Raw genomic sequence first — 15371 nt, 5'->3', positions numbered from 1 at the left:
ATGTAATGAAGGGCATAAATAAATATAAATAAATTCCACAAATTCAACTTTACTTACTTTAAGTAAAGTTACTTTATTTAAAATGCATACAAAATTTATTTTATGTACTTTTATATTCTCTGGAAGTACCCAGGTGTTCCAGGCAGGGTTTCATTCAGTAAATCCATCAGTCAGTCTAAAATGTACAATATAGTACAAGCATCTCTGGCAGTTGCATCATTAAATTTGGTAGTTGTGCCACCAAAACTGTATATAATAATATGTTTGGATATCCATATTTCTGTGCAGTTGGTGTAATGGCCTGCTAATCTTTTAGCATCTGTATCAGAAGAGTCTGTGTGTTCCCATGGCTCCTACATGCCTCATTTCTCCCTCAATACTGCAGCTCCGTAGAGGTTAATGGCTAATGGCTGAAAGAGCAAAACACAAGTCGAGTTCATCCCCAGCTTCCTGCCCATTACCAACAGGGTCAAGCCCCACTGAGCTTCCTACCGCAGTCCCAGAGCCGCCCGCTGTTATCACAAAAACAGCTGCGAGCAGTTTTGACAGTCACACTGTTTCCCACCAGCTCCGTTTGGATCTCCCTTTCCCACATGCATTCGTACGATCCCCCCAGCGAGGATGAGTGTTTTGATCCACCATGAACATTGTTTTAAATGGGACTCTGACAGGCGTTGATAAAGAAAGTACAAATATAAAATGTGTGCAAGCGACAATCGAGCCTGCCATTTTGTTTCAATTATTAACGGCGCTCAGTTTAGTGGTTCATGAATATTCTGCCTTCATTTGCATACTAGAGAAGCAGAGCTTGTCAGTATTCATGACACTGGTGTGTGAGGGGAAGAAACGAGCCGTGTATAGAAGTGCGTGTCCATTTGGACCCAACTGAATTAGTTGTATTTCTGTAATTCATTAGTCTGCTCAGAGTTCACCATGAATACAGAATATCATTTTATCATACAATTTTAAGAGTATAAGGCTGACATATGTTCCCTATGACGTGTGTACTATAAAGTCTTCCAGTGGATAGAAATACAAGTCATTATTTATTTAAAATCATAGCTCTTTTTCATCATGAGAGTTCGTAAGAATCACTCTTTTAAGATCTTTGCGATGAATCAGCTGATCTAGTTTATATGACACTTTATAAGAACATTGTAAAATGGATTGCTGTGATTAGTTGTCAGAACTTAGCATTAGTGTTGTCACGGTACCAAAATTTCAGTATTCGGTACCGATACCAGTGAATATCCACGGTTCTCGGTACCAATTTCGGTACCAAAGCAATACACAAAAATATGCTAATTAAAAAAAGAACTTTTTAGCACTAAAAGTAAAACCAATGCCATTCTTTATACTTATTTACAATTGTGTTTAAAGTTTTTCTACAAGTTATATAATTATGAAAAACAGTAAACAAGTTTCACCCAAATTTAATTTGTCTTTTATGAAATTTAAACACATTTTATTTTTGGTTAATAAAGGGGATTTGCTATTAAAATTAAAACATGGAAGAAATATTGTGATTTATTTCTTTAAAAAATACAGTTTAATACATTTTTTCAACAGTAGTAGCAGTATCACATAGATTTTACTAAATAATAGTAATATTTCTAGCACAATGCCTTTATGTAAAAATTAACTTTTAGGCCTAATGAATGCATATTTGTCATTTTAACTGAATTTAAGACTGGTGGTGATGCGTAAGATATTTTTGGTCATTGAGGGTTTCTGTAAAAAAATAGTAATAAATCATATTAATTATTATTAAAAGATAATACTACTACTAATTATACTATCATACTAATGTATATACAATGCACTATGAATTGATGAGCTGCTGGGTTCATGAATATTTATCACGTTGTCTGCGTTTGGTCAAAATGATTTGCTGAAATCAAAACAGGGACGGTAAGAGATCAGCGCCAGCCAATGAAATCGCCATTTGCGCATTAGCTCCACCCACTACCGGAGAAACCGGTATGTCTTCTGCTTGTTCGAAAATGAATATGAATAATTCTAAATGAACTCCATTATTTTGACAGGAGAAGACAACAAAGAATAGTTTACATATAGCGTGTCGATTCAGCGTGGTAAGACTATCGCTCTCTCTCTCTTTGCATGTGTGAGAAACAGCGCTATCAGTAAAGCAACGGTGAGTCGTGCGCCTTCACAAACAGTTTACAGAGCATCAAATACAGGTGCGCTGTGCATCCATTGAGATGAACTGAAAAGTTCAGATCGCTTGATGGAGAGAGAACTCTGAAGCTCAGATGCTGAAATTAATGCAAGCGTCATGTGCTTCAGTCTGCGTAGTAAACAAACGCGCACGTCTCTGCCATTCATTAATTCACACAGAGACGCGCAGAACACGGATTCATATGAAAGTAAAATAATGACTTATTTCTTTGAAACAAAAAAGCATGCTGAATAGCACTAACTGAAAAATAATGCATTTCATTACCAGTACTTGCATTTTAATGCCTTGAATTTCCAGGGCTTGCATTGTTAGGTCCTGAAATTTTATATAGTTGTTCGTTTAAGCTGTGAATATTTCAATTCAAAATATTTCACACACCTTTTCATAATTAAAAAAATCAATAATTCATATTCACGTTCCAGAATTCACTTCCAAAATATTCAATCGGTTAAAAAATACGATGTATAATATTCGACAGGCAAATTTCGGTCCATTTTATTTCACTTTCCAAATTCGCTTCCACAAATTCAGTGGTTAAAATTCGGCAGATAATCCGCCCTTTCACATCCGGGAGCTGCAGGAATAGCAGTAGAGCACTGAGGAATGATCTCCATCCGCTGTCAGTCGCTCACCAGCAGGTGGTGCAAGCGGCTGTTAAATAAGACCAAAGCAACAGGTGGATTAAGTAATGCAGTTACAAAAACTGATCTGCAGAAATTAAGCAAGCGCTAAACAGAAGTTTTGATTATCGGGGCATGTGGAAAAGCTGATTGTGCGTATGTTTATTTCAACATCTTTGCTGTTACCAAGTAAGCAGCATTCAAAGGAGATTATAATGGTGTTTTACCCAACGCTGAAGTACAGAACTAACATTACATCTAAGGAAGACACATATTGCTTTCGGTTGTTTAGTTTGCCTAACTTTGTGTCATGGCTTGTGCGTCGCTGTGCTGTAATACTGGGGATCCCCTCACGTCACACTCCAGGATTCCCCAATGACGAGTAACGCTTCTCAATCAATTAATACTGTGATATAAGACCTCAGATCTCAGAATACATTTTATTGATGATTATGCAAACTATATACAGGCAAGCAAATGGGGTCAAAAAGAATCAAATGCGCTGCATTTTCTTTATAATTGATTTCCATTACCACTGATCTATAAAGTCGACAGTCCCACAAAGATATCAACCATGATTAGTTTTAACAATATGCAACCAATTTATATTAACATAAAAAAATGAGTTAAAAACAATCTAGGTATATTAATTCTGAAAATTTAAACTGAAGAAATTATTGACGCGCTACCGCACCCAAGGGACCATCTGACAATTCCACTGACTGAAATATAAAAAAATATTTGTGTAGTGTCCATATAAAAAGAAATAAGTTATTGGCCATATATATTTAGTCAGTATGAGTAAATAATTAATTTATTGTAAACTGATTAATTTGAATTTACTGTATTATTGTACTACGTTCCGTTTTGAGGTAAATTTGCAGACGGTCCCTATAGGATCTTAGGCAAATATCAAACATAAAACTATTGCGCTTGGTTTTCCTATTACGAAAAAAAAAGGTTAAATTTGGTGAATCTTTGTGGTTTGTGAGGCTCATCTGCTTAAATGTACATAATATACAGTAATATATTGTATTAATTAGATGCCGAATTTAATAATTTAATATCTTGAGGCAATAAAAGGCGTTAATGTTTTATATATATATATATATATATATATATATATATATATATATATATATATATATATATATATATATTAATATATATATATATATATATATATATATATATATATATATATACATATAACATGCAGTTTTTCTGGTTCCGTAACTTGCATTCATATCCTCATCTGTCTGTATATAGTTTGCATCATCAGTAAGATGTGAGTTTTGTCTTTTAATCGCTGTCACTGTTAGTGCGCTGAGCCACGTAATGTGTTTTCTTTTCTTTAACAGATTTCTAAGGGAAACCGCATGAAACCTTGAACGTTCGTTCATATTTTACATCTGCTTAACTGTCTATATAGTTTGCATAATCATCAATAAAATGTATTCTGAGATCTGAGGTCTTATATCACAGTATTAATTGATTGAGAAGCGTTACTCGTCATTGGGGAATCCTGGAGTGTGACGTGAGGGGATCCCCAGTATTACAGCACAGCGACGCACAAGCCATGACACAAAGTTACGGAAACTAAACCAGCGGTTCTCAATTGCAGTCCTCGCGCCCCACTGCTCTGCACATTTTGAACGTTTCTCTTAGCGCTTCAGACATTTGTTCTATTCGAACATAAATGCCCTGCGAAAAGGACATCACAGGATATTCAGCCATGATTCCAGTTCGAAGTGAACGTAGCTATATGTTCCAATCAAAGTGCATTGAAGTGTGCAAGACGTGAATTTAAATTGTATTGATTTACAGAGGTATATGATGTCACAGTTTTCCATGTTTAAAGACGCTGCACAGCACAAATCAGTGAATGAATGTTTCGATGTGAGGTAAACTTCAACAGATTTCCCCTGCTCAGAGAGTAGGGAGCAATGAACATTTGAAAAACAGTTCATGCACGGAGTTCATTTCTAACGAGCTGATTATCTGAATCAGGTGTGTTAACAAAGAGAAACGTGCAAAATATGCAGAGCAGTGGGGCGCGAGGACTGGAATTGAGAACCGCTGAACTAAACAACCGAAAGCAATATATGTCTTCCTTAGATGTAATGTTAGTTCTGTACTTCAGCGTTGGGTAAAACACCATTATAATCTCATTTGAATGCTGCTTACTTGGTAACAGCAAAGATTTTGAAATAAACATACGCACAATCAGCTTTTCCCCTTGCCCCGATAATCAAAACTTCTGCTTAGCGCTTGCTTAATTTCTGCAGATCAGTTTTTGTAACTGCATTACTTAATCCACCTGTTGCTTTGGTCTTATTTAACAGCCGCTTGCACCACCTGCTGGTGAGCGACTGACAGCGGATGGAGATCATTCCTCAGTGCTCTACTGCTATTCCTGCAGCTCCCGGATGTGAAAGGGCGAATTATCTGCCGAATTTTAACCACTGAATTTGTGGAAGCGAATTTGGAAAGTGAAATAAAATGGACCGAAATTTGTCTGTCGAATATTATACATCGTATTTTTTAACCGATTGAATATTTTGGAAGTGAATTCTGGAACGTGAATATGAATTATTGATTTTTTAATTATGAAAAGGTGTGTGAAATATTTTTAATTAAATTATTCACAGCTTAAACGAACAACTATATTAAATTTCAGGACCTAAAGATGCAAGCCCTGGAAATACAAGGCATTAAAATGCAAGTACTGTTAATTCAATGCATTATTTTTTCAGATAGTGCTATTCAGCATGCTTTTTTGTTTCAAAGACATAAGTCATTATTTTACTTCCATAGATTCATTTCAAACAACTTTTGCGGCTTAACATTTACAGATACTGGTCCATATGGAGATTTGATTTGATTAATTTATGCTAACTTTGACAAATTCTATGACTGTCCATATTAAAATGTAAGTTTCATTTTCATGACTGGATTTTGAGATTCTGTCCTCGTTTTCTGCTTCGCGGAAATCATAGCACTGAACCGGGTTTGAACGGGACCTCGGTACTACCGGTACTTAAAGAAACCTGGTACCGTCACATTAAATTTTTTTTAGTACCGACTTGGTACCGAAGTACCGGGTCTTTTGACAACACTACTTAGCATACAATATTAGAATAAGTAATAATGTGCTACTTTACCTTAAAAGAATTAGTGTTCGTGCTTGGCTTAAAATAAGTCCAGTTAACTTGAGTTTGATATTTAAGTTATCTCAACTAATTTTAAGCTGTTATATGTAATTGCAGCAACATTTTTACACTGATTGATTTGCTTCTCAGATCAACTCCTTTTCTGGTGGGATAGAGGGGAATATGATGCTTTTTACTGTTTTGACTATTGCAGATCTTGTTGCTCATCTCCTGTCTTTTAGTTGGCAATCAACTGATTTGAAAAACAGAAGGAAAGGAAGATGAGGAGGGTGTTGAATAAATAAGTGCAGCTTGGATTTGTCTCTGATTTTGTCCGCATGAATGCCTTAGGGCTTATTGACTCACTCGGTAGTCACTCGTTTAGAGCTAACATAATCATGCCATACTGTTTTCCGCATTCCTTCATGCAGGACTGGATAAAGAGAGATTGCACCTAATGGGATGCTGTTACTGTTTCTGAACAGCGTAGCTCTCATACAGTATGAGCTGTGTGTGATTGATGGGAAGGATTCTCTGTAATTTGGTGGGGATTCAGAGTGTAACCCACCCTTCACCTCGTTCTGCTCTTCCTTTCTCTTTTCCTCTGTTTCATCCCTCATTCATAGAGAGTGATCCCACTCAAGGGAAATCTGCTCAGACGATAATGCGATCCCACTCCTACTCTGCAGTGTGTGAATGTATATACAGTACACGTGCTATTTTCAGATTGTGTGTCTTAAAACCAAAACACTCAGATACTGTACAAACACACACAGCGTGTTGTACTGATCTAAGGTATTAGGTCTTACAGTGTTACTTATATTGTTAATACACAATTGTTTTTACATTTATTGTTAGGCTTTTTTTCTCACAGGTTTGAGAACAATACAACAGAAGCTATGACTTTGTACAAATCAAGCTTCTCTTAAAAAGTAAAATGGTGGTTCCATGGTACAGTAATGGTGTCAGATGTTAAAACCATTGAGCTTTGATATTTACTCTACTGAATGATTGCTATCATTCATGGTATCTGATGGAGTTTGTTGGCATTTGCTGGAGTGTGATGGTGTTTGTTGCTGTTGGTTGGAGTTTATTGGTATCTGATGGAGTTTGTTGGTTGGAGTTTGTTGGTGTTTGCTGGAGTTTGATGGTATTTGCTGCTGTTGATTGGAGTTTATTACTATCTGATGGAGTTTGTTGGTGTTTATTGGTATCTGATGGAGTTTGTTGGTATTTTTTGATGTTGGGTTAAATTTATTGGTATCTGATGGAGTTTGTTGGATGGAGTTTGTTGATACTGTATCTGATGGAGTTTGCTGGTTGGAGTTTGTTGGTGTTTGCTGGAGTTTGATGGTATTTGTTGCTGTTGTTTGGAGATTATTGGTATCTGATGGAGTTTGTTGGTATTTGTTGGAATTTGTTAGTGTCTGATTTTGTTGAATATTTCTTACAAACTAAGGTATGGGTTGACAAAAGTTGACATATTGACAAAAACTTGTATATATAACTTAGAATATTGCTGCAAAACATGCTAAAAACAGAATAAAAAAAAACAATGATGTGATTAAATTGTGTGTATCACACTGGTTTTCAGAGTGGTACTGGTGCAAAGGCTCTGAATGAGATGCTCAGTGTTCAACAATTTCATTAGCATTGAAGACACACAGGACTCCTTCAGAGTCTTTTCCAACTACTGCTAGATGTGCTTTCATTGAATTTCTGCATCTTTTAGTTTCTTTCCATAAGTAGTACTTCTTGCCAATGACTTTAGAATCAATGGCGGGAAGACATTTATCTGCCCAATTCTGTCCTAGAATTCACTTCAGGCTTATTGTTTTTAATGTATGAATCATGTGGTTTTAATTTCACCCTACCTCAATCTCTCTGTACTTTGTCTTTCTGAAGGCCACTTCTCACATGTGTCGGTCAGTGATGCAGAGCAAGGGAACCATGGTGATGGCTTTAAAGGCCTGACTCCTGACTGCTCCCCTCCTTCACCTGATACAGCCCTGAGGAACATCGAGAGAGTAATCCGCCCCCAGGTACAAACACACATGCACACACATACAGGAACACACATGCACACAGAGTCTATTATGTTGTTCTGCTCTTAAGGTTAATGGTGCTCTTTTAGATAAAGCATAGTCTGGCTGTAACTATCACAGCATCTGTGTGTGGGAGTCACACACACAAGAGCAATACTGTCTTAAATCTACTACGATAGATTTAAGCATTCTTCATCTTAATTATACGGCTATTATAAATATGCACATGCCTGATGGGCGGATTCTCTTCATGCTTTGATATGCAATTGTCCCAGGTCATCCTCATTTTCACTCTTTTTATTATTATTATCATCAGTTGCAGTATAGTAAGATCAAGCTGTAGTGTTGCAAAAAACAAAAAATTGAAAAGAACAATAAAAAAAATTGCATTATCAAACCAAGTGGTATGAGATTATTGGAGTATCTTTAACAAGAAATATAATTATATGAATATTATAAACTGTAATTTATAATTCTAAATTACAAAATGTAAAAATGTCTTTTTCTACTCCAAATTCAAAGTCCTACACATTTTTTTTTCTGTGTGTAGAAGGTCATTCACTACCATTGATATGTCATAATTAATGCACGCAAAAGAAATGATAGAGACATATCATGAATGCAGTTTGCACGGCACATTTGTCTATATCCATTTAATCGGCATTTGATTAATTACAGCTGGCAGGATTGCTATAAAATGTTCATAAACATATTTTTGTAAAAACTCAATTCTGTGTACCACCTAATTTTTATGTGTGGTTCTTGTGGCACATTTAATTGTGAGAATAGCGCTGACCTTGCAAATTAGGCTGAATATTGTGCTATATCAGTGAAAATAGAGTCTGATTAAACTGGATTCTATCTAATGCACATGTGACTGAGGTTATCTGTTTAAGGCCACTTTATATGATGTTGTCTCTTTTCTGCAAAGTCTCTTTCTATCTGTTGGTTTCCTGCTCTCTGTGACTTATTATTATGTTAGAAGAGTGTGAATGGGCCCCTTTTCATCCCCGTCAGAGTGCTCGGTACATCCTATCAGAGTCATGTTTGTCCTCTTTTCAGTCGATCAAAATCCCTCGTTTATCTGTGCTGGCCCTCTTTCAGGCAGTGGTGCTTGCATGCTGAGCGCCCACAGGATTAGAATGAGCCACAACTGTGCACATTCTCCCCCACTGTCTCCAACAACGAACTCCACAATGCCACAGTTGGGCACATGATGTATACAGTGCACTTTCCTAAAGATTGATTTAATTAATTAATTAACTTCAAACTGTGCTTTATAGCTACTAAGTTCAGTCTGTTTTTCACTGGTGGTTTATAAGTCATGTGTATTATTTTATGCCTTTTAATTGTCATTTTAGATTAAGTTTCTTCTGCAGAAAACTTCAGAATAGTGCTAATCTACAACCAGCCAGTTATTATTCCAAAATAGAGCCCGCCGCCAAGCTATGTATGCAAATGTACCAAATGAAATCTGAATTCTGCTAAATGTGGGTTATAAAACCTGTTGCGCCACATGGCATCAAAACACGGCATGTATGACACAGCAGTCTGTATTAGTGGTAGCTAAATCATCACACAGCACTCACCATCACTGAAGTGGGCTTCCATCAGAGCTGACGAGGGCTTCGGCACACTGATGGGCCGATCGAGCTCCTCATTTACTTGATGCACAGCAAAGAGGAGTCTAGTCACGTCTGTTAATCATAGGCTCTACAGCATATCCAGGTGTGCTTCTGGTTCCCCTGGGAGAAAGAGACTGATGAGGGATCGTTTGCCTCTAGCTGCACCATTGATGAAGTGTCCATTCATAAAGGGATGTTACCCAGGAGTTAATAACCTGGGCTGGTAAATGAAAAGTTGTAGGTTCAAACCCTGAAAGGTCTGGTCTTTGAGCTGTCGTCATTCAGCAAGAAACTTAACCTCAGGTTACTTTAGCGAGATCTTTACTTAAAAATTCAGATGCTCCTACGGTGACTTTGTGTTATTAAACCTGTCATTAAACTGGCCTGAATAATGTGGTAAATATTCTATTCTATTCTATTTTATTCTATTCTATTCTATTTTATTCTATTCTATTCTAAGATATTTTCCACAACCTAGAAAGCTAGGCAGCATTTTAGGCAGCCATTTTTATTCACATACTTTCATAAGACAAATAGACATTCTATTCTATTCTATTCTATTCTATATTATATTACTTTTATTAAGTCTGTTCCAAACCTATTGAGCATTCTAGATGCATTCTAGAATTTTTAGGCCACATAGGCATGCAATCATAAGACTCTATTCTATTCTATTCTATTCTATTCTACAGATTTAAACTCTATTCCAAAACCAAGGGAGCTGCCTACCTAATGACTGCATAATTATGATGCATTCTTTTGGTCAAAATCTAAGGGACAATCAAACTACAAACTTGAACAGTAAGACATTCAAGATTTAACCCATTTAATCCAAAACTAAAACATTTAACTCAATATTTGTGTCTGCTTTGTAGTCTATGCATATATTATTAGGGTTTGGGTTAGTTAGCTTAGGAACATGGTATGGTAACTTTGGAATGATTTGATTCCAGTAGATTTTGCAAAAATCTCCTATTAAGCATTAAAAGACAGAGCATTTTGAATGTTATGAGAATGTTCCATTCTGGTTAGGATGCTGTCTTAGAAGGTAGATGTCTATGCAGACAGCACAGGCAGCAGGCAGCTTACTACAGTAGGCCTTGGAGCAGAGCTGTAGTGTAGAATTTGAAAATGTGTTTTTGGACACTACAACAATGGTTTTACCTGATTTAATCTCTGTTTAAGATGGCTTTCTGGTCAAGAATTGATTCCCGATCTGCAACTGCCTGGCAGAGGACAATGCGTAATTCAATAAAAAAAAAATGTAATTAGCCTTTGTAGAAAAGTAGAATTACACAGTGTTCTTTTGTGTGTATGAATGTGGACAGTAGGAGCTCTTGAGCTGTAGTGGGGACAGAAAATCCTCTTGATCCTAAATCAGATGTGTACACACACACACACACACACACACACACACACACACACACACACACACACACACACACGAGCACAGCTGACCTAAAGACTGCATGACCTTATTCTTAAGTGTGTGCTTTCACATTTAGGTTGCTTGGGAAAGAGTAATAAAATATAAACCTGTCGCAACTGAGCAAATATCTCTGATATTCAGATCAACAAACCTGAAAATACCAACATACAATCTAAGCACATGGTCTAAAGTGCATGGCACAGGTACATTCAGGGCGTGTCCGAATCCTCTTATACTAGTTTAACAACGGGAAAATGGTCTACGTGCTCATGTGCATGGTCTAAACAGGTTGTACCTATTCTCTTAATACATAATGGGTGTTTTTTGGGTGTAACGTACAATAAACCAATCAGAGTGTCATCTCCCATTCCCTTTAAGAGGTAGTTGCACTCGTGCCATGGCCAATTTGCTATTTACATGGCAGAAATTGTAAGCGCAAAGAAAGAACGTGTCTCTAGAGACGAAACGGAGCTGTCATTAAAAAAAAATCTGTCTGTCTATCTATCATTTATATACAGATTCTGCAGTAGTTTTGTTAATCTATGAAAACAATTGTATTCAGTTGTAGAAAAATTATGTGTACTCAACTATGCAAAATCATGTCTCTGAGCTAAAAGAAGTTCAGGGTGCATTTAGCGTTCATGTTCATAATGAGTGTCTCCATAGCTTTTGTATATTTTAATAACAGACATTACTGCAAAAAACGAATGCGGCATAGAAGACATCAGTCTTTTAGAAGAGAGCATATCAGCCTCTGATGAGAGAGTGAGATAGTCAAAGTTGTCAAAATGCCTCTTGATGTGAACTGCAGGGCTGAATTCACACAGTACAGAGGACTCGTACAGCCACCGACCTGCTAGCTCTCCCTCACAACTGTTGTGAAATTAAAATTGTGTGTTAGAAGAGCTGTTAAAGCAACCAACTTGCTGCCATTGGAGTGGATGGTTGGAGAGGGTCATGACATCATGATGTGTCCTTTTCTGCCTTTCATTAACCTTTCAAGTGTTCGTGGGTGTGTACTTAGAGAGTTTAAATTAAGAATTGTTTAATTGGCAGTGTGATCAAATGTGTGTGTTTGCACTGTGAGTGAGCTAAAAGTGCATCCCACACACACTCATCAGTGACCTTGTGCTGTGTGTCTTCTGGTGAAATCTTCCTGTAGGCTCTCAAACCCCTGTGGTCATAACATATTCTGCATTTTCTCTTTAATAGCAATTCAGAAATAAAAGATAATTTCATGAACCAGCTGGATGTTGAGAACCCCTTTGGCGATTAAACTGTATCACCACTGATGAAATGGTGACAAGCTAAATGATGCAGATTGAATATTTCATGCCCTCTGCCCCTTGAGTTTTGAGTTTGTCATGCTAATGATGCTAATATCATGTAGTGCTTCTTGTGATTCGAACAAACCCAGCATGAAGCACCATAACTCCCCTTACCTTTTCTTGAACACTTTGCTTGAATATGTTTAGTTAATGTCTTGCTCTCTTTTTATTTCCTTTGAAAATAATAATGTTCTCCAAATGATTTTATTTTACTTCTTTCCATGAAACACAAAAGAAGAAATTTACCAGAATATTCATGCTGCTCTTTTCAGTACATGAATTGTCAATTTATACAGGTTCGGGTACTGAGGTAAATGGTGACAATGTTATTTTGGTAGAACTGTTCTGTTAATTTCCAATGATTTCTTCTGGTGTTGCTGGTTTAAGGATCATTTAACGATAAAAGGTGTTGTTACGTATACCCTGCAGTCGGTTTGATTTGTGCTTTAAGGCGTCTTATTTTGTAATAAAATTCCTCCCCCTTTGCCAAGTGTGTCCCTGCTGTCTTTTTTTTTTAGCAACAGGAGCTCTATATTTGATAATGTTGTTGTTATTGCGGTGCTCCTGTTCTTGCAGCTTTGCCTCCGTTGTCATGGAAACGAGAGTTGTTTTGAAGTGAGTGAGGGTGTGTGTGTTAAGTGTGTGTGTGTTTATGTGTGAGATGGAGGGCGAGCAAGAGGAATGTTGATAGTGTTGCTTTACACATCAAGGTTGTTCAACATCTCAATCTGTATCTTTAACTGGAGGAATAAACTGCTTCCGGCACTCAGTAATATAACCAGCCTTGAAAACAGGCTACGTTTTCATGTGACTTATTGGTGCACTTTCAAATTCACATCCACACTAGTGTGATGGCTTTCTCACTATAAAAGTGAAAGCTTCTGATTGGATCAACCAAATTGTTACATTTTGTGATTCCAGAGCTTTCAAGATTCTGATTCTATGTGTTCATGTAGTTTAAATTGGTTAGATTTTCATTAATATATTTGAATAATTTTAAGTTTGCCTCCTTAATGAGAACCACTGCGTTATTGTAATATGAAAAAGCATTATGAGAGTGTTAAGGTGGGCATACACGGTGCGATTTTTGCTGTCGTACGAGTTCGCATGCGATTTTTTTCAATCGTGTGGAAAACGCGTATGCTCGTATGGTCGCGGCTCGTATCATTTGTGATGAATTACGAGCCGAGCAGAGTGGCTTAAGCACTTCCCGACCTCCCGATCATTTTTAAACATGTCTAAAAAGTTCGTGAGCTATCGGTTTTAATTCGTGACATGTGTGCGGTTGAACGAGGCGATTTGTTGATTTATCTGAAGTTGACCAATCACGAACTAGGAAAACCACAGAATAAGAAAGACGAAGACGGCAGCGCCACAGCGAATGTGGACTATTGACCAGGAGGATAAACTCGCTGAAGTCTGACAGGAACAGCGAGCGCTGTATGATGTTTCCAGCAACGTGTACCATGCTTTTTATTTCTCTTTCTCTCTCTCTCTCTCTCTCTTTCTCACACACGCATATGTAGTTTACAGGGACTCTCCATAGACGTAACGGTATTCTATACTGTATATCCCCATACACTACCTCTATCCATTACGGAAAATGCATGTTTAAAATTTCTATTAAACACCGTATAGTATTTTTTTAAAGCCATTTGGTTTACGAGGGCACAGGAATTGTCCTCACAAACAATATTTACATTGTAATACCTATTTCGGATATTTATAAACCTACAAGAACACACACACACACAGGGTGACCAAACGTCCCGGTTTCCTATTGCTGAAAAATAACATGTACGTGTAGGAAACAGTCACGGCTTGTATCAATATTTTATATGCAGTTTTTATGAGAGAGGGAGAGCAGTTATATTAGGCGCGTTCGACTTGAAGCAGCGCTGCACAGAATGACATCACCTGTATGACATCAAAGTACCGCGAGAGCGATTCAAATGCACTGGATATGTGTGCTCTCTTAGCGCTCTCGCGGTACTTTAATGTCATACCTTCTGTGCGTGCAGCGGTGCTTCAAGTCAACCGCGTCTATCAACTTCGTGCGATTGCTTCTGGAATTCGCAGGTTGTAAAATCGTGTCGTATATCATCTCGTCCGTACGATTTTCAGATAAACTCACTCGTGCCGTGTGCGTGGACATACGATCTTCCGACCATCCGAATTCCACCGTGTACGCCCGCCTTTACGCATTATGGTAATGAGAATTTGATCTGAACACGTTCTTACTGTTTCTTACTGTTACTCATGAGATTCATCCCGAGATCCTTCTAGATCAACACTTTTTCACTCAGTGTGACAGTATTTCCTGAACCAGATGAGCATATAAAATCAGCGCTGAATGATTTCTCCATAATTATAAAGTCTTGCTCAGAAATTTGAGATGAATGTGATCTGCATATGCATTGACAGAATTTCATTCCTGAATGTGCTGAATGCCCCACTGAAAGGTGAAACAGTCATGTGACTAGTGTTGTCAAAAGACCCGGTACTTCGGTACCAAGTCGGTACTAAAAAAATTGAAATGTGACGGTACCAGGTTTCTTGAAGTACCGGTAGTACCGAGGTCCCGTTCAAACCTGGTTCAGTGCTATGATTTCCGCGAAGCAGAAAATGAGGACGGAATCTCAAAATCCAGTCATGAAAATGAAACTTACATTTTAATATGGACAGTCATAGAATTTGTCAAAGTTAGCATAAATTAATCAAACCAAATCTCCATATGGACCAGTATCTGTAAATGTTAAGCCGCAAATGTTTCTTGAAATATGAATCCGTGTTCTGCGCGTCTCTGTGTGAATTAATGAATGACAGAGACGTGCGCGTTTGTTTACTACATAGACCGAAGCGCATGACGCTTGCATTAATTTCAGCATCTGAGCTTCAGAGTTCTCTCTCCATCAAGCGATCTTTTCAGTTTCTCACACATGCAAAAGAGAGAGAGAGCGAGAGTCTTACCA

General features: G+C 37.4%; 1 protein-coding gene across 6 annotated transcripts in view; it reads left to right on the top strand.

The window, feature by feature from the left end:
- Nucleotides 1-15371, top strand: part of LOC132098956 (ankyrin repeat and sterile alpha motif domain-containing protein 1B-like) — a 173137-nt gene that overhangs the window by 76627 nt on the left and 81139 nt on the right. For all 6 annotated transcript variants that reach the window (XM_059505281.1, XM_059505276.1, XM_059505275.1 and 3 more), the window contains one exon: nt 7878-8014. In XM_059505281.1, coding sequence (XP_059361264.1) covers nt 7878-8014 — 137 coding nt within the window. The remainder of the gene's footprint in view (nt 1-7877; nt 8015-15371) is intronic.

Source organism: Carassius carassius, chromosome 22 (assembly GCF_963082965.1).
Source record: "Carassius carassius chromosome 22, fCarCar2.1, whole genome shotgun sequence".
Taxonomy (NCBI): Eukaryota; Metazoa; Chordata; class Actinopteri; order Cypriniformes; family Cyprinidae; genus Carassius; species Carassius carassius.
The sequence above is the reverse complement of the archived record's forward strand: the minus strand, read 5'-3'. Positions and strand labels throughout refer to the sequence as shown.